At 37.4% G+C, this 20,292-nt stretch overlaps 1 protein-coding gene across 1 annotated transcript; it reads left to right on the top strand.

Moving 5' to 3' along the window:
* The first annotated feature begins 993 nt into the window (after positions 1 to 993).
* LOC115921319 lies at positions 994 to 20,008 on the top strand. Its single transcript, XM_030978677.1, has 6 exons — positions 994 to 1,334; positions 10,186 to 10,346; positions 11,232 to 11,515; positions 12,935 to 14,688; positions 17,988 to 18,146; positions 19,958 to 20,008. Exons 1-6 carry the CDS (start codon positions 1,269 to 1,271, stop codon positions 20,006 to 20,008), a joined length of 2,475 nt encoding a protein of 824 aa, XP_030834537.1. The 5' UTR covers positions 994 to 1,268.
* Positions 20,009 to 20,292: the final 284 nt, after the last annotated feature.

The raw sequence follows: 20,292 nt of genomic DNA, 5'->3' as shown, positions 1-20,292 counted from the left end.
ATATTTGAACCAGAAAAAAGGAAACAGCGCCATCTAATCATCATTGCTGAATAACTCGAAAAACAGTTTTGCCAGGCGGAAATAATCTTTTCAGATTGGACAGCCTTAAAACCTAACAACAACACCAATAACAACAACAACAACAAAAGGAGGGAAACGATTCAACGGTACTCCCAGCCGGCGGCAAGGGAGGGGCCAAATAGGGGGCCAAATTCGGGAGAAAATATTTAGCGGCGAATGAGCGCGGGGGGGGGGGGGGTAAGGGTAAGAGGAGTTTTTTTTTCCTTTCTCAACAGGGGGGAGGGGGTAAGGAGGTGTTTTCTCATGGGGTGGGGGAGGGGTAGTGAGCACTAATTTGTTTATTTCTTGAGCGCCAAATCAGCTAGCAAGCGAATAAGTTGGAGGGGGGAGGTATATTTACTCAACATCCACCTACCACCCAGCCCCCCCCCCCCATCCTCTTGAGGAAAGGGGGAGGGGCCCGTCTTCAATTTTTCTTCCAAAAAAGGTTAATTGTTTTTGGCCAGGGGCAGCCCCCCCCCCCCCTCCCCTAGATCCACCACTTTTTCCTATAGGGGGTACTCCAGATGAGTAATAGAGATACCCCCTGAAAGGAGGGAAACAATTTGTCATTGACTCGAGAAGCAGGGGAGGGGCATATTTGCACATTTAATTTACAATATATACAATTTCAATCTACAACAATTACATAATGGAGATAGGAAAACTAGGGGAAAATGCACATAAAAGCCGGCAGTCAGGTGTGAAGAAAATGATTAAGATTGTGACCAATGACCACAACACGCAGGTACTAGTACTCGATTGCAACAAACCTGTCTTTGTTCTCATTCAGCTATTCAACTCATATGTACTACAACCGCACGTTGGCTTAGGCCATAAAATGGGGATTCCCCATGAGGTAATTATAAGAGCGCGCGCGCTCCCTCGATACGTAGGGCGTGGCCGTGGACATCATGCATTGACAAATCAAGGAGTGGCATTACGTGCGCAACGATCCCGATGTCGCAGTTATTGCGTCTTATTTTCAGCTAATTTCTCACTATTGACGTAGAATCGTGATTTTCATCATCCAATTAAGCTACATGCCCAGGCTGTAGACAGAAATGACACTTTCGTGAAATAGGAAACCACCATTCCGCATTCGCTCTAGACCTGATCCGATCAGCACAGGAGCGCTGTATTGCATCACACGCATTTTTTTCCTTGTTCCCACCACCCCATATACGCTACACATACAGTACTTGTGCATGCGGACGAACGAGTGTGGTTTCCAAAACCTCGATGTAGCTGTAGCCACAGAAAATTACCACCTGGTAAGTATGGGGATATCTTTCTTAAAATTGTACATGTATTTTAATGTTATCTTTAATTACCAGAGAATCTGCAAGAAGCCCGGGGGGGGGGGGGGGGGGGGGGGGGTACTCAGATTATAGTCGGACGGGGGTGTGCGGCTGAGACCTCCGAACCCATACCTACATCCAAGGGTCCTTTTGCTGAAATAGGTACCCATGTCTAAGGATTTTTTGTGAAAAATGGACCCATGTCTAAGGATTTCAAACGTCAAATATTACATTTTTTAAGCTGTAATAATACACTCCAGCAAAGCATATAGAGAGTCGACGCTAATGCATATTGACCTTTAGCACTGCACTACGCGTTAATAGGCAGCATTTAAATACATGAATAGTCAATACACTCATAACACAGAGATGCACACAATCATGCCGATGCGGCTGATCGGCAAGTTCGACAGTGGACTCACAATTTGATTTTTTAAATTATTCTTTCTAACATCGGAAAGTTGAAAAAATGTATTTTACTGCTATTTAGATCTTATCGATTGTCATTAAAGTATAGATTTTTAGTGAAATTGGTTGAGTTTTATACAGTGGTGTTTGTAATGTTGAGAATCAATAGCACAGCTTTTAATACACAGCCAGGATAGTAATGCACCTATGTGTGTATTAATACAATGGCCAAAAATTTTGCAGTTTCTCGATAAAATTCTTTATTAGTAAACTTTACCATACAACATGTAGTTTACTAGTAGTTTACACACATAAAGATGAAAACACCATGCAACATAATTATACTGTGCTAGCACCTCTAGCATCTGTTCTAATTGAAGGACTTTTCCTGTTTTAATTAACGTACCCGTACACGAGCTCTCAAGCATTGGCTATATAGCTCCCTGCTTGAGCCCCGCTGCTGCCCGGCTGCTGGACAGAGGGTACGCAGGGTATAGCTGATGATCATATCATTTTCAGCGTGCAAAGCGCTACAAGTTTCCGGGGGTACGACCCCTATACGGGCGGATACCATACCTAGCGTGCATTATGCCATATGAGTACCCGGTATAGAATCCATGGGGTCGTGATATATGTGGTACCCCGGGATCTAGTTGAGTTTACGAGCTACTGACTTAGAGGTCAGTGCGTACACCTCGTACACTGGAAATGCAATCAACCGAAGGATTCATTTATTTAGAGATGGGAGAGATTTAGGCATTTGCAATGTAGGAGAAAATCCTAAAATCCCGGAGAAAATGAGGGAGAAAAGGGGGGAAAGGAATAAATGAAAAAAGGGACCCATGTCTAAGGACTTTTTTAATGAAAAGGGGACCCATGTCTAAGGATCTTTCCTGAAAAAGTCACCCTTCCAAGCGGCACATCCCCGTATACCCATTGAGAAGGATTTTAGTGAGCTAACCTCATCGCCTTCTAGGACCCCTCTGGTTTCTCATCTGTGCTCGCTAAGTTCGTCTGCTAACAGAATTATTGGATTTAAATACGTCAAAATCTGCAAGATCGTCAACAAATGGTGAAAGACCGTTACAGATCCATGATTATAGGTATGTTGTGGAGTGTGTAATTGTGTATTTGTTATACATTTTATTCCATAGATATTTGTTTTCTTTTTTTTCCCTTTTTTTTTTCTTCTGGTCATTTTCTGACTTGGACGACGAGCGCACAAATCGTAGGCGTAGAAGCCTTACGCCCGGGCATTGGCCTCCCTAATATGGGCTTCCAATTCCATGCAACTCCAGTAATATTCCTCCTCCTCATATCTTGTTATAACTTGGTAACTTGGTGTCTTTGCTTTGCCTTGTATAGACAGAAATAACCGTCTGATATGGGTCATTTCTTTAATAAAACTGACATTTGTTGACATTCCCCATATACAGACGGTACGCCAGAGATCTCGTACCAGCGTGGGGGTAATCTATAGCCAATTCTGGACATCTTTTTGTAATGTTGGCTCACAACATTTTCTCCCCCAATTTTCTTTATTTAGATCTACGTTTCTGATCTGTAAAGCAGATAGACAAATACTATGTATTTGTATATTTCTATCTGGAGTAATTACATTTTTATTTACTATTTTAAAATGAGAAATTAACGGACTTACTCTACATGTATATGAGTTATCCCATTATCATCTCAGAACAATGAAACAGTACGTTCATGCACTCGAACTAGTAATGACATGACCCAGCGGCCGATATATTTCTGGGTCAACCTACCAAAACATAGCCAATGTCCAATCAGAGCACTCGTTTCGTGGGAGTTCGTTGGTCAAGCCGGGCTGACTTGTACGTATGTACGGTAGCTATTGGACGTTCGAAAAGAAAAAATGAATATTTATCAACTAAAACCAAGATGGCTGACAATGGAGTTATTTGACTACGAGACTTTCTCGGATTAATCATTAATTTAGGATCTAAATGAGCAAGCTATAGATCGTAAGTCAAATAAGCTATATAGACCAATATGTTATTTTTAATTTTTTAATATAGATTTAGACTCTAATTATTGCAATATTGCAGCATTTATGAGGATGTAAAGAGTGAAAATCTTGTTGCATATCTCATTCATCTCGGTCCGGCCGAACCGAACCAATTGTTCCGTACAGTCCCCATAGGACGAACTTCAGTCTCTATAATCGAAGGTCTAGTGGAGCCAGACGTAGTCTCAGTGGAACAACCGACGATATAGAGAGACTGAAGCTTTTGGTCTATGCCTTGTATTGCTTTTCTGGTGTGAGTGAAACCAGATGTAGTCTTGGTGAAAAAAGCCGCTGATTCAAAACCTTTTTTTGTCTTTGGCTGATCATCAACGAAACGGAGTTAAGTCTTTTGTCAATTCTGTTTGTTGCTTCGGCAGGCAGCCAGCAAGCCAGTGAAAGGGAATTTGTTTAATACAAATTTTATGGAAATGCAAGCATTTAAATAAACAGATCTTTGTTATTCCTAGCTCATCTTTACTAATTGAGGTGTCATATGAAAGGGAAAAAATTGACTTTCTAGAAATGTGATTTTCTCTTTGACATTCAGATAACGTCCGCCAAATGACTTTTTGGTACCGTTTCTTCAAATTTATTTTCATCACTCATGCATGAAATATGCATCATATGAAATACATCAAATGAAAGAGGAGGATCTAAGCTTTACAAATATGTGTCATTTGTTAATTGTAATCGTGATTAAGTTATGATAATTCTTGGTTTCGTTTTTCTGGGCCGCACTGCACTGTATACAAAATAATTTTTAACAAAAACATAATTTAACTGATAAAACAATACCAAGTATTATTCATTTAGAAAGTTGCAGAAAAAGATGGGATATTAATTACATTTAGCTATAGCTTGATAGCGTGATAGCTCGAGGGAAAGGTAAGCCGGGGGGAGGGGGCATGTGGTGATCACCAAAAATTAAAACCAAAAACTGGTGTTGGGGATGATGATGATGATGAAAATGAAAATGAAAATGAAAATACGCTGATGTAAATAACTCTGACACCAAAAATTATATAAGTATACAGGAGTTATAAAATATAGTGATGGATATTTATTAGGAAATTGAAAATAATAATGAATATTAATTCAGCACTGGGAAAAGATCAAACAATGTACTCTGAAAGAAATGCTTTCTTCGTATTGAATTTAAGGTTCTACATGACTTTATTGAGACTGGGAGATGCATCCCATAAGTGATTTTTTTGGTCTTTAATTTACACTACTGGAAAGAAAAAAAACATACAAAAACCGTTGAAGCGTCGTCGAATTCGCACTTATTTATACAATTTGTATGCATGAAATCTAGGTCTTGAATGCGAAGTGTGAGAAAACTCCCCCACACTAACAATCCCCTAATTCTGTGGAGAAAGGGTGTATTAACATGAAACTTCAGAAAAAGCTAGATTAAATTATGTTGATATGCACCATGAAAAAAAAGGTCAGATTAGGGTTCTAAAAATGTCTAATGACAAGGAATTATAAGGAAGAAATTTTGGTAATTGATGTTCGCTTCGTCAGTGCCCTGAGTAGAGGATGTGTATCATTAGAAGCACTGAAGTGAGGAGGTCACATGAGTAGAAGGCGTTATCTTGTTTAGCTTACCGAAGTGTGCCTTTAACACTGCAAAATATCAGTTAACATCCAGCAGGCGTTTAAAAAAAACATTCTCCAGAGTAGGATTTCTTTTTTTTTTGATTATTTTTTTTTGGTGTCGAAATACCGGAATGTGAGAAAAATTGATGATTTTTGGTTACAGTGTAAATGCACTGAGCTAATGTTTAGGTTTCTACTAAGTACCATATACTAGTCTTATTCAACCCTCGTCTCCATTGATCTCCGCGAGAGCGAGTGGTGAGAACAAGCCCAAGCTATTAATTTTTATGTGTCAAGTCAACTTGCTTTGCAACAAATTGGATTAGGTCTACTTCAATATCATGTACCTTATAATTGAAAGAGTTTGAGATAATTGAAGAAAAAATGGACGGCATTGATTTTTTTATCATAAACAGCCTGTAACAGTGATAACAAAAATTTAACAAAAAAAGTTAAATCAGGGTGAACTTAGTACATAAAAAGCATTCGCTGATGCCAGCACGTACACAAAAGAAATGCACTCATGCAAAGCCAGAGAGATCAATGAGAATCCCTATACGGGGTACTCCAAATGAGTAATAGAAATACCCACAGAAAGGAGGAAAACAATTCAATGGGAATCCCTATAGGGGGTACTCCCTATAGGGGGTACTCCAAATGAGTAATAGAGATACCCCCAGAAAGGAGGGAAACAATTTGTCATTAGGGACTTTTAGATTTGCATGTTGACAAAGTGGACTGCTACATGTGACGTCCTTTTAAGGCACTGGCGGTATAAAAGGACTTCACAGTGCCTTAAAAGGACGTCACAAGTAGCAGTCCACTATGTCAACGTGCAAATCTAAAAGTCCCTATTGGCTGGAGAAGCAGGACACCTTTGCATTACATAATTTCTATTTGTTTACAACATATAAAATTCCAATTTACAACATAATGAAGAATATAATAACTATCGGAAAAATTGCAGATAAAAAACTGGCAGATTAGATGTGACGAAATTAATTAAGATTGTGACCAATAACCACAATAGCAGATACTCGATTACAACTGTGGCTGCAGCGAGGTCGATATCAAATTTTCAAGTCTAAACAAAGGCTTCTACGGGAATCTGTAGCTTTATTGCGGTGGTCACAACCCGCCGTACTTGCAAGTGCGTGCTGTCTACGTGCAAAAATGTGGACAAACTTTGTGTATCCGTACGTGGTGAGACCGCCTCTGAATGGATTCGGGAGCACACAGACACACTGTAGCACTTTAAGTGCACGAGGTTCAGGCTACCGATTCACCCCCAGTACGTGTGACGTGCGTTGCCGGTACTCCCTCCCTGCCTTTGCCACTCCCTCCCTATGTTTTCAGAAAAACGTGATGGCCGTGGCCTCCCCAGAAACCGTACGGACTAAAAACACGCACGGTGGGTTGTGACCGACGCTTTAATGATTTGAGTAACCATTTCATTTTGTTTCATTCCGTTTCATTCCGTTTCATTCCGTGAAAACTGTAGATAAATCACAGATAAAGAATCATAAATACAAGTACATCACAGCATCGTCAATATAGCAATAACACAGTCTCTTTGAGAAACTCATAACCTGTTAACATAATCCCAGTCACTATTCTAGTCCATCTGCATTATGGCTTTACATAAAGACAAACTCACAATACAAGTGTCTTAACTAGACTTCACTATAGCTTGTTTAAACAATTATGAACCAGACAATACTAAATTCCAAATCTCTACTTAGTGCTTCAGCACTCTCATAATATATCTTCAAATTATTAGCAGTATCTTTACTGTTATCCTTGTTCTTAATATAAAATCAAATGTACATAATAACAGCATAGGCTTGCATGTATTAATACATACTAACATCAACATCTCTCAGTATGAAGTTTAAAACACACACACTAATTTACACTTTATGTTTCGACAATTCATAGAAATACATTAAATATAGAACAAAACTAACCTCTTTGCCTGACTTAATGACAATATTATGAATTCAATCTCCTTGATGCGCTGGCAAAAAGAGGATTCTTGAACCTCAGCACAACCATGTTCATGTAGCCTTCTGAGTGTTTGATATCAAGTGAATAGCAATAGATGGTGCTATACTAGGCACCTTGTCTGAGGAAGTGCTATTACAAATATATATTTATTCATGTCATGCATTGTATTTACAATTGCACTGTCACAACAACAACATGTCTTTGTTCTCATTCAGCTATTCAATTCATTTCAACGCTAGCCTACAAATGCATAATTCGCATACCCGGAATGCCATTAAATTTGAGGGGATTCCCCATGAGGTAATTTTAAGAGCGCGCGCACCTGCATGATACATATATAGGACGTGGCAATGGTCGGCCATCATAGACTATGTTATAGACAAATAAATTAGTGGCATTAAACAATCCCAATGTCGCAGTCATTGAGTCGTATTTTCAGCTAATTTCTCTGTATTGACAAGGAATTTTGATTTTCATGATAATAATAATAATAATAGCTAGTTCTTATATAGCGCTTTTCAGGACCAAAGGTCCTCTCAAAGCGCTTTACAGATATATATATTATTACTCCGGTCATCGTATTCAGGCTTACCCGCACACAATGTATGCATGCACATTCTCCACTCCCTGGGGAGCATTCCAGCCAGGCGTCATTTTTACAAGCACAATGCTAATCTAAGCACATTAGCTTTCGCATCCTACCGGGTACTCATTTAACACCTGGGTGGAGAGTGGAAAATGAAGATCAATGTCTTGCCAAAGGACACTAGTGCCGCGGTGGGACTTGAACCGCAGACCCTGTGATCCACAGTCCGGTGACTTATCCACTCGTCCACAAGCTGCCAAGGTTGTACACAGAAACTACACTTTCGTGAAATAGGAAACCATCATTCGCTCCAATCCGATCCGCGCAGTAGCACTTCATAAGTTTATTGCATCACACGATTTGTTTCCTTCTTCCCAATATCCCATAGTATAGACGATATACACACAAGTTTGTGGGCTTTTGGAGATATTATGCTGATGTGACCTAGCTATGACACGTTGACGTCATACGACTCCAGTGGCTAATCACGAACTTGCTTTAATATTAAAGGCATCGTTTAACAATGTTAAATCTGAGATACATGTACATTGTGTTAAAAAAATTGCGCATCAAAATGATCATGAAGTGCCTCTAAAAAGTAAATATCTTTGAGTGACCAGGTTTACCATACCGACTCATTTTTCCCAATGGACTGTAGTGTTATGAAAAACCGTTAGGAAAATGCCAAATTAAATTTTGATTTCCACTCATAAATATCTTGATAATCAGACAGGCGATCGGCTTGTAAAAGTCATGGTGTTACTGACTGACCTAAAGGTTTATGATTATCAATGCAGCATGAGCTAAATCCAGGATTTTGTTTCAGAATCTGAGACAAAGTTACCCAATCCCTTTAAGATTATAGAGATTTTGATTTATTTTATATCTATTTATAAGCACTTCCATCAAATTGAAGTATTGTCTTCTATATGATACATATATAAACCTCGTAACTCTACCGTAAGTATACGGTCACCCAGGTGTCATTTTGTGAGCGTTTGTAGTACCATGCACCCCACGGCTGCCACGCCTAGCATATTGGCAAAACGGCACTCAAGTCGCTTGCCACTGCACTACGGAAGTAATTTCAGCAGCATTCGGATATGTCAGGCCAGGCCCACCCCTGCAAGTCAAGGGCACACCATACTGTATTGGCACTATTATAGTATGGTATATTAGTGTCAGATTTGTGTCATGTTTGTGTAAATATTATTTGATTATGTTTGAACCGTAAACATGACATGTTACATTGTAACTCAGATTCTATAATTTCCACTGAGGTATGGCACGACAAGCACCAAAATGCACCATTATTATATGTAAATAAATGCATCAGATTGCACAATTTGAAGTTAAAAAATGCAAGAGCTCCCACACTTTCCTTTTTGTTTCAACTTTCACTATTCTCCTTGATTTTTCTGCTTACTGTAAGAGTAGGGTGTAAATACAAAGAAATACTAATAGTGTATAATGGGAGTTAACATAGAGACCGTAGTGATATCAGATGCTATGAATTGTAAAAATTTACATATTTCAACAATGAAAAAAAAAACATTGCACTACATCACGGAGGGGGTGGGGGGAGGGGGAGGGGGATGCTCCCCAAGAATTCCTTTGTATTTACACCCTACCATATACACAATGAAAATAATCTCAATATGATTGATTTCCGGTAGCTTTATTTCATAAATCCTTTAAATGTGTATTTTGTCTCTCTGCAGCACAAATGGAGACACCCATCCCCCCCCCCTTCCCTTCCTGGATATAAGCTAGATCTTCACATGTCATCCCCTTTTATCTTTGAATAAAATTCAGTATTAAATCACAAAAGAGTCAAGTCAGGAGGCAAATATTTGGATAAGGGGCGAAAAAGTGTAAACAGTGAACCATTTTTTGTACATTGTACATACACGTACATGTATGTCAATATTCACTAATATGAGTAATTTACTCATTGCAAATAGTCGTTTATTGTTTTACTCTTGACACTAAATTTACTTATAACTATCTTTTAATTTTATATTATATCGCTGTAGAACATGTATTTTAACTCATGTCATGTTTATATTAATGATCTTTTTTTTCAATGTTTTCAATGGTGGTGAATAAATAAATTCAATTCAATTTAATTCACTTCAATTTGTATAATTAACTGCATCAATCCCCTTTTTTGTCAATAACAGGATGTCTTGCTGGGGTTATCATTCATGAACCTTTCCAGCGGACTGAGTTTCTGTCGAATGAGAAGGACATCTTGCACCATGGATGGATTCTGCCTTCTCTATCTGCTCATGATTCTCCTGATGAGATCTGGTGATGTTGAAACCAACCCTGGACCAGACAGGTCAGTCTATATGTATTTGAAGCTTATTTCAAGTTCATTATTGCAACAGTAATGAGCAGTAGGGATATTAAGTACTTTTCTTACTATTAAACCATAACACCACATATATGCATGCCAATTTTTCTTCCATATCCAAGTGCACTGCTTAATGAGATATAAGTCTTGTGCCTGTATGTATGCTTCAATATACCTTTAAATAAATCTTATCGGTACATGTAGCTGAATAAAATCAAATAGGTATGCTCATGAAGCTGTAGGTACTGACAGTGCTCAGCTGTAGGAGCTAGTGTACATATTTTTAGGCTGGAGTAGTTTATTCTTCCATTTAGTTGTAGTTGTCTGTTTCGCCCAAAGGCTTTTTAAGAACTGAACTAAACTTACTAAGTATGAAGATAGGTGGGTACAGTAAGGGTTACAATAAGACTTATAAGATACTTAGTATTTAAAGGTAAAGACCAGTATTGGAAACGCGCCAATTTCAAAAAATGAAATGGAAGCTCTTATTACGAATCATGTGAAAGGATATGTTTTGACTAATACATTATAATAAAAAAATTGCCGGGAAACCGCCTACTAATTGATATATTTGGTAAATTAGTTTATCTACATGGTCTGTGAGAGATAAACGCACGTGTCGCACACGTGTGCGTATAGTCCCATATACATCTTTCTGTGTACAGTGCTTGTAACTTTACGAAGACTGGGCCATATTTCTTATCATTTTGATGATTCCAGACCCTTGCAAAACACACCAATACTTATATGCTAGATGATCAACCTTTTCTGATCGATTCCACAACGTTTCTTTCACAACGCAATCGCATGACCATAACTGGTCTTTACCTTTAAGATATGCTTGATAAAATCTATTTTTTTTAATTACAGGATTGTCAGTGAGAGAGAATTCTTTAAGCTGTCCAAGCAAATTGATCCTAGCTACTACAAAGAGGTGGGCATTAACTTTGACATCCCAAATGCAGAGCTCGGTCAAATCGAGAAAGAGAGCCAAAATACCAGTGATGCATTGATGACAGTGTTCACAAGATGGAGAGACAAACAGCCTCCAGGCACAGACATCAGGGCTCTTCTTGCAGAGGGATTGAAAAATAGTGACTTAGGGTCTCTCTCTGATGAACTACTCGCTGGCAGTCTAGTCCCAAACAGGACAGGTGAGAATAAGAAGGAAATCATGTCGGCTGCCTGCAAGAAGGCCTTTACTGTCATTGATAATATATTGCTCTTGCAGGCAGCCAACAAAGACTGATGACACTTTCTCATTTGGTACAAATAATGTTACTTATAGCAGGACATCTCAGTAGATGAACATCCCACAAGACTGATACTGCCGGTCTGTTGAACCCTAAAAATAGTTGTCAGAACACCCACGAGACCAACATGTCAGTCTTGTGGGTTGTCAGTGCATGGGTAGTTGGTCTCATGGACCTTCTAACAACTTTTCAAAGGGATCGCTAGATAGATATTGTCGGTCTTGTGGGCTGTGGTCGTTAGTACATGTACATGGTTACAGACCCACTCACTTTGTGCTGTGTATTAAGGGAGATGATGAAATTAGTTTTACATGAAGCTGTTCAAGGATTGTCATTCAAATTTCTTGGCATTTCAAGCCCATGCAACCACTTTCTGACTATTTCTTTGTCAAGTTTCTGAAAATTGTACCATTACAGAATCGTTTTATCTTTTGTGACCTTATTTATGTCAGCCCCAAAATGGAGAATTTCTGTTTCTTGTGTACAAAACAAAAGGAAAACTACATTTCTCTCAGTTCTTTCTATATTGAATGGAATTGTTCTTTGAGCTATAATTCATAATGTTTACGAGGTTCATCATTATTATCTATACTGTTCTAGCGACGGAAATTAATGATATTGACATGTTACATATATATAAATAGATATGTATATATATATATATACCTGAAAGAGAAGGTTAAGATCTGGGGAGAGGTGAAAAATAATTTGTGAGCGTTATCATTGTGATTATGCAAGTCTGGAAGAACATCACAGAAAAAATGTTTCCTGAAAAGCATGGCTCTTCAAATGCCTTCATATTCTAAATATGACAAGTAACAGCTTAAAAAACGAAGCACAATTTTTATGCTACATGTTTGAGTATATAGTCCCATAAACATCTTTCTGTGTACAGTGCTTGTTACTTAACTACGACTGTGCCAAATTTCATATCATTTTGATGACTCCAGAACCTTACAGTACACACCAATACTTCTATGCTACATGATCAACTTTTTCTGATTGATTCCACACCGCTTCTTTCACAATCCAATCGCATAACCAGAACTCAACTTTATCTTTAATACCTAAAGGCAGATTTTTTTGAGATACTTTAAAAAGAAAACAACAGACATGTCATGCATCAACAAGAGTATACATGTATGATGGATGTGCAGAAATAAAACTGCAAAGACATGAATGAATGAAATGTAAAGTTGACAAACAAAAAATACATCAGAAATTTGTTTTTATGTTCATGTGTATATGTTCAGAATATTCTTTAAAAAACATTTTTATATTCAGAAAAAATTATCACACTTATATTATTAAATTTTAAAGGTGCACCTGTTAAATTGCCAGGATCACAGCCCCAACCACTTTCTCCTGACCTGATCAAGAGATGTGCAGATGATTTCAAATTCAAGTACCGGACAACTTTCTGTAAGATCAGAGATGATCCTCTCGACCCTGATTCCATTGTACCATTCACAGACATGTACACAAACCTTGTCCTGGAAGAGGAATATCGGAAAAAACGCAAGCGACCACTTGAGTACAGTGATCTCTTTAAACTCGAAGTCAATGGAGAGTTCCCCAAGCGGATCATGGTTCAGGGAGAGGCTGGGGCTGGAAAGACAACATTCTGTGCTAAGATTGCCTGGGACTGGATAAATGACAATCCTGCTGTCCCAAAGTTTGTGTGGGTACTTGTTGTCCCTTTTCGTGAAGCCAAACAATACACGATCGGTGAGATTGCCAAGTCGTATCTCTCCAAGGACAACCCAGCAACAGCCTGCCAGATCACTGAGTACATCCGATCAAATCCAACTCATGTATTCATTGCGTTTGATGGATTTGATGAGTTTAAGGGCAAGGTTGTACAGGAAGGGGAAGCTGGTTCAAAGTCTGAATGTCACCAGCCAAAGTCTGCTGATCAAACCAAGGCAAGATCAGAATCAAAGATGAACAAGAATAAGCAGCAAAAGTCAATGCAGCCAAAGTCATCAAGTGCCACTTTGCAGCCAAGAGTCAACAGTGCAGAGGCAAGTGGAAGTTCTTCAGAGAGAGGTGATATTGCACTTACAGACATTCTGCGTTCAGATGAACTTGCCACTTGCCCGGTGTTGGTGACAAGTCGCCCATGGAGGGTCACAGAGACAAGAGATAATGATATTCTGAGGAAGCTGTACACTTTCATTCATGTGGAAGGTTTTAGCAAGAATAGTGTGGAGGTTTACATTCACAAGTACTTTTCAGAAGATGTGGCCAAAGCAGATCAGCTTATCCAATTAACCAAGGACAATGTCATCATATCTGAGAATATGGCCCCGTATCCTATCTACATAGCTATGCTCTGTCTTATGTGGAGAGAACTTGGTGACGAAAAGCAAGAAAAGTTGAAGTCGTTACAAACTTTTTCTCAAATATTTGATGAAATGTTTGAATTCTTGAAGGTGCATTATGCTCAGAAAGAGATCACAGATTTAGACAGCCCATCTTTCCAAGCCTATCGCTCTCAAATTGAGAAGCTCATGGAACCAGTTGCCAAAGTTGCATTCATTGGGCTACAAGAAAACATCCTTAGTTTCAAAGAAGGTGATTTTGAACAGTGCTCAGACTCTATTGAAACAGCTTGCAGAGTAGGGGTATTGTCTCAGGAGAAGAAATTGTCATCTATATATGATAAGAGCAGTCCGTTCCTGCAGTCTACTATCTTCTTTCCACACAAACTCTTTCAGGAGTATATGGCTGCTGTCCATCTTGCTTCCCTGTATGAATTAGATCACAATGAATTCAACAGGCTGATTGAGCAAGTAGTGCTGCCTAGGAAAGAAGAGTTTAGGTATCTCCTGTACTTTACTGTATCACGGGACAAAACTGTTGCACACCATGTCATGAAATGCATGGTACAGGTTAACACCACAAACCCACAGGAGATGAATTTCTTGGTTAATGTATCCTTTGAGAGTCAGGACCTAGATACTGCAGCCCTGGCGAGGGGTGGAATGTCAGTGCTGGAAATAAAGCCATACATGGGAGCACACACCATAGCAGGTTATTTATTCACTGGACTAGGTGTAAATCAAGATGTGGTAAGTTTGAAATCTTACATACATTAATAAGTATTATAATTTAAAGGAGATGTCCACCCTGATATTAAGTTGGTTTGAATAGAAGCAGAAAATGAGAAAAACAGGTCAGTGACAGTTTTGAGTTTTGAAGATGGGCGAGGGAGGACTCGCTTTGTGATGTTTCAGAGGATGGTTGGTATGTGATGGCAGCAGAAGGTGCTGAAGATGCTCATACTTTCAATAATTTATTTCTCTCTTTTTTCTGCTTTTATTAGAACCGACTTGATATAAGGGGGGACTTCACCTTCAATTGCAAACCCATCAGGCATCTACAGACATGTATTTTTTTAGGAATGGGTATTTAATATTTATTTATTGATTTATTTATTCATGGTATAAAACAAAATATGATTAGCAGCCAATGGCTGAATTGTTCACATTTTACAAGCATGTTTTAAAAATACATAAAATATACTAAAAATGGTAAGAATATCCCAAAACCAGATGATACTCATGGTACATAGAACATTGTAGATTAAATAATTTAAGAAAAACAAAAACAGAACAAATATAAGTCATCAAACATTATTTATAGAGAGAAGTAAATTGCACTTTTGATCGATGAATTATGTCCATCGTTCCCACCATTCTATCTGTTCTCTTCTTCCCCCTCTCTTTCCCCTTCTTTGTCCGGCTCTCTCTCCTCTCTTGCCTGTGGGTTGTTGGCAGATATATCAATAATTTGGTTTAAAATATTTGGTTTAATTCAAAGTTCTAAAGAGATTAATTAATCACATGACATTACCATTTCAGATCATGTTTAACCAGTACTCCAGGTAATTTTAATTTGCCTATTTTCCACTCTCTAACATCCATGACCTTATACCTGATTATCCGTGATATAATCAAATCAAATCATTTCATTTCCCTTTTTAAACAACACGTATAAAATCAATGACAGATTAATTTTGTAAAGAAAAGTGGCACGGACATAAAGATTGAGCACTGTACAAAATCGAATTGAAAAAGTATCAAATAATTCATACACAAAATAACATTTAGGAGAGAAAGAAAAAGAAGAGAAGGAAACATTAATAACAAATTTGTCAGGGTTGGGCGGAAAATATTGTCCGGTAAATAAGATGCGCGTCCGGTAAATATGTAAAAAACAGGAAATATGATTTTAATTCTCTATTTATTAATAATTTTACTTGTTTTTAGCCTCATTACTGAAAATATTGTTCTGTAATAATTAGCAGCACAATACTCATAGTAGGAACACACAAACAGATTTATAAAATCCTCACTGCATACATGTACACACCCAAACAAATGGCATTTTGTTCATATGCTAATTAATAGGTATTCATGAATATGGTAATCAGCAACTGGGAACCAAAACCTTCATACAAGTTACTTTTATTGTAAAGTTTAAGATATTTGAATAAAATCAGTGAAAATTAGAACAAAATCGGGCAAAGAATAAGGAAGTTATTAGCTTTTTGAAATGACTAGTCACTAGAGGGTGATATTCAATTTGATGACATCATTTGTGGACAACTCTCCATGCCTTTTGTACATCAAATTTCATGTTTTTCCTTCTTTCTTGTGATTGAGATAATAGAATGCAAAATGATATTCTACTTCACATGTTATGAAATCCGATCAAGAACACAAATAAATAGGAAAAAAACGAAAGAATTGTGAAATTTGATGTACAAAAGGCATGGAGAGTTGTCCACAAATGATGTCATCAAATTGAATATCACCTTCTTGTGACTAGTCATTTTAAAAAGCTTTAACTTCCTTATTCCTTGCCCGATTTTGTTCAATTTTTCACTGATTTTATTCAAATATCTTAAACTTTACAATAAAAGTAACTTAGTATGAAGGTTTTGGTTCCCTTTAATGAAGTATATCATATCTAGATTAGGTGTATATTTGGTATCTTTTTCCTGTATTTTTTTCCAGCGTTACATAATTACAGACATAGACAAACACACGAACAAACACACAAATAGTACACACAAGAGCAACCATACTCACCACCATTGTTATTATGTTCAAAATTGGACAATCCCTATGAACAAGTTAGTGGAAAAATATGTTTCCCGGTATTTCCCGGTAAAAGGTGGTAAATACCGGTAAAAAGCGGTAAATACCGGTAAATACCGCTTATTTCCGCTTATTTCCCGGCATCCGGGAAATGAGCCTCCGAAGCGGGAAATATGCCATCCCTGAAATTTGTCTTCAAGGAGATGTCTTTTGTACAATTTTTGACACTAATAATGTTTTTAAGCAGATATATACTAATGATGATTATTGACTGGCTATTTTTTTTTTTTTTTTTTTTTTAAATTTTTAGTGGGGGGGGGGGGGTGGTTGATATAAAACATTGCCCTTATCTCCAGCTCAGCCGTTATGATAATAATTGGGCAGTATCATTTTATATACCATCACTGTTATATCACTGGCATATGATAAATATCAACAGTACTATTTCAACAAGTTTTATTAGACTACCAACCCTTTTCTGGTCAGAAAATATTAGCCATCTTCTTGAAATGGCATTCTACAAAATAGTATTGCTGCAATCAGTCCTCTTGATAATTTGATGCTCAGACTTCATAGTAACCCTTTTGATGAAGTAAACGATTTTAGCGCCCTTTGAAAATGTCCTTTTCTTACCATGCTGCTTTGCAGATAAAATGTTATACCAGACCTTCATTTGCAAAAAGGATTGGGATCATAGGCTTCATAGCACCACTCTGATGATATGGACCACTGTAAAAAGTACACATTCTGTTATAATTCAATGAGACAATCTTAATGCAGGCCGAGTGACAGAAGCATTAAAGGTAAAGACCAGTAATGGTCATGCGATTGCATTGTGAAAGAAACGTTGTGGAATCGATCAGAAAAGGTTGATCATCTAGCATCTAGCATCTGCAAGGTTCTGGAATCATCAAAATGATAAGAAATTTGGCCCATTCTTCGTAAAGTTACAAGCACTATACACAGAAAGATGTATATGGGACTACCCTATATCTCTCACCAGACCATGAGAGAAACAAATTTACCAAATATATGAATTAGTAGGCGGTTTCCCGGCAATTTTTTTATCATCATGTATTAGTCAAAACATATTCTTTCACATGATTGGTAATGAGAGCTTCCATTTCATTTTTTGAAATTGGGGCGTTTCCAATACTGTTCTTTACCTTTAACAAAATTTGAGTTGGTCTTCAACTTTATCAACACTCCCTGATTTTCTCATATTTTAATTTTTTGTTTGTTTTTGTTTTTGTTTTTGATTCAAGATCGATCGTGGGGTACATGGACAACTTGGACCAATTATATCACATGATGTGGCAGAGATTATATGCTCTGTGCCCTCTCTAGAGAAGGTTATGCTACTAGGAGCAGCCTTGCACAGTGACTTCTTTGCAGTTCTTGCTAAAGAAGGAAACAAGTCCAAGGTGAGTGGAAAAAAAACACTGTAATGCCGTAGTCTAGACTATGGGGGTGCTTTGTCAAGACGCAGAACATCAATCGCTTGAAAATTTGGAAAATCACTGTGATTACAGTCGGAGAAAAAAAATTAAGTTGGGTCAGGAATTTATGGTGTTCTGTAGTTGACAAATAAATATAAAGAGGAATGAGGAGTATGAGTGGTTTTCTCTAATTGACAAAAAAAAGTAAAGAGGAAATAAGGATTGCAAATGAAGATGAAGACAAATAACGAAGGAACGGCCTGGACGCGATGGAGGGGTTCTTCTTTCATGTGTATTTCATTATAGAAATATTTAAAAAATTATATGTTGATATTTACACTTTATTCTTTATTCTTTGTACTGTTTGGAAATGGAAACATTTACGGTATACATTTTTTTTTATTACCTTTAAATTCTATTAATTTCATTCTTTAAATGTTTCTACAACATCTTGTCATTATATATTCCAACAAATCTTGGTGGTTTGATCTTTGCATCATTCATACTGCATGGATTTTTTTTCTCATATGAAATGTATACATGTACTCATCCTGACTGTTGTCACTATTTTATATTTCTTGTATTATTCAAATACTTACCAATACGTATTGCAACTAATGACATTGTTGTTGTTCTTGTTATTATTATTGTTATTATTACTAAAGAAAAATTATTCAATTAATATCTCAATTGTAAAATAACTTTAAATTATGTTCTTCTTGGTATAATTTCTATATTTAACAAATATGGAGTACAAGGTGCATACACATCACTAAAATATACATTTTACCTTGGAGAATTTTAGTAGGGGATGTATTATTTTTATATTTCTTTTGTAAAATACCTTCATAGAATGTTGTGAAAGGTTTTTGGGTATCCACCTGTTCAGAAGAACTTCCAGCTAGACTACCTCAAAAATATGGTGCAGACAAAAATTGGCAACTATTTTTTCAAAATGGCCACCATGAAGAATTAATTTTGCACAATCTGAAGATAATTATGTAACAAAACCTCAATTTAGCTTGTGTGTGTGGTATCATGAAGGAAATTAAATCTTCCACAAGATGATACCCCATTTATGTGGATTGACCTCATAATTCATAACAATTTTTTACCCATAATGTGATTTTTAAACATTTTTTCTTAAAAAATTAATCTTAAAAAAAAAACACCTTAAATTAAGAATTGACAACATTTCTCACAACAAAATGAAAAATTGTAGTGGGGGAGGGGGACCTTCCCCCTTAAGTTGCCGAGCTTCCTAAAATATCGCGTACACCCCCACCGCCCCCCCCCCCCCCATTCCTCCCGCTATGACAAGAAATTGCTGCCCTTGAATGTTTGATTTAGGGATCAGTATTAAATAATCTACAGGGTGCAAACTTGACGTATTGAATGGAAAAAATGCATAGTGGGAGTCAATACATGCAAGGTGTTCAAATGATCTGATACCTATCAGAAAGGGTTTTTATCACCAAGTCTTGAATTCTATTTAGTGTTCACTTAACTTCCTTCTAATTATACTTTCATGACATGTTGCACTAACCTCAATTCAAAATTTCCGTCATCATGTCAGGGTTTCTTTTTACAATTTAGTTTTGACTATACAACAGTCTGTAGTGTATATTGGATCCTGGACCAAAGTTTGTGAAGTCAAAGAATCAATTTGAGGAATGTTCTAAAGTAATATATATCAAATATGACGGTTAGTTTGAAAATTGCCACTCAACAGGCCAACGGGTGTTTTTACTAAAATTACATACCTGATTAAATGTAAATAAATATTTGCTTGATAGTCCTCGTCAGCGGCAGCCGATGTAGCATGGTATTTCCTTCTTAGCACATGAGCAGTTCTTTTTGCACCCTTTAGAACATCTGCATGGGTTCTGGGAACAGGAAGCACATGATTCCACCTAAATTCTGTCCAATGTGGGTTTTGAGGCTTGGCAATGTGTGCTGTCCTTTTTATCATTGTTGCAAGGGCAGCTCTCTTTACATGTAGAAGAAATGCATCTTCTGTGGGGGGCAGGAGCCTTAGGAGAGTAGATCTGTTGTTCAAAACTTGTATGCCCTGAGATTGCCCAGATCAGACTCCTTGAAGTCATCACTTGCTGACGTGTAAACAGATGTT

The sequence above is a fragment of the Strongylocentrotus purpuratus genome, unplaced genomic scaffold (assembly GCF_000002235.5).
Source record: "Strongylocentrotus purpuratus isolate Spur 01 unplaced genomic scaffold, Spur_5.0 spur5_scaffold_1, whole genome shotgun sequence".
Lineage (NCBI taxonomy): Eukaryota > Metazoa > Echinodermata > Echinoidea > Camarodonta > Strongylocentrotidae > Strongylocentrotus > Strongylocentrotus purpuratus.
Note: the sequence above shows the minus strand (reverse complement) of the source record. Positions and strands in the feature narration are given on the sequence as shown.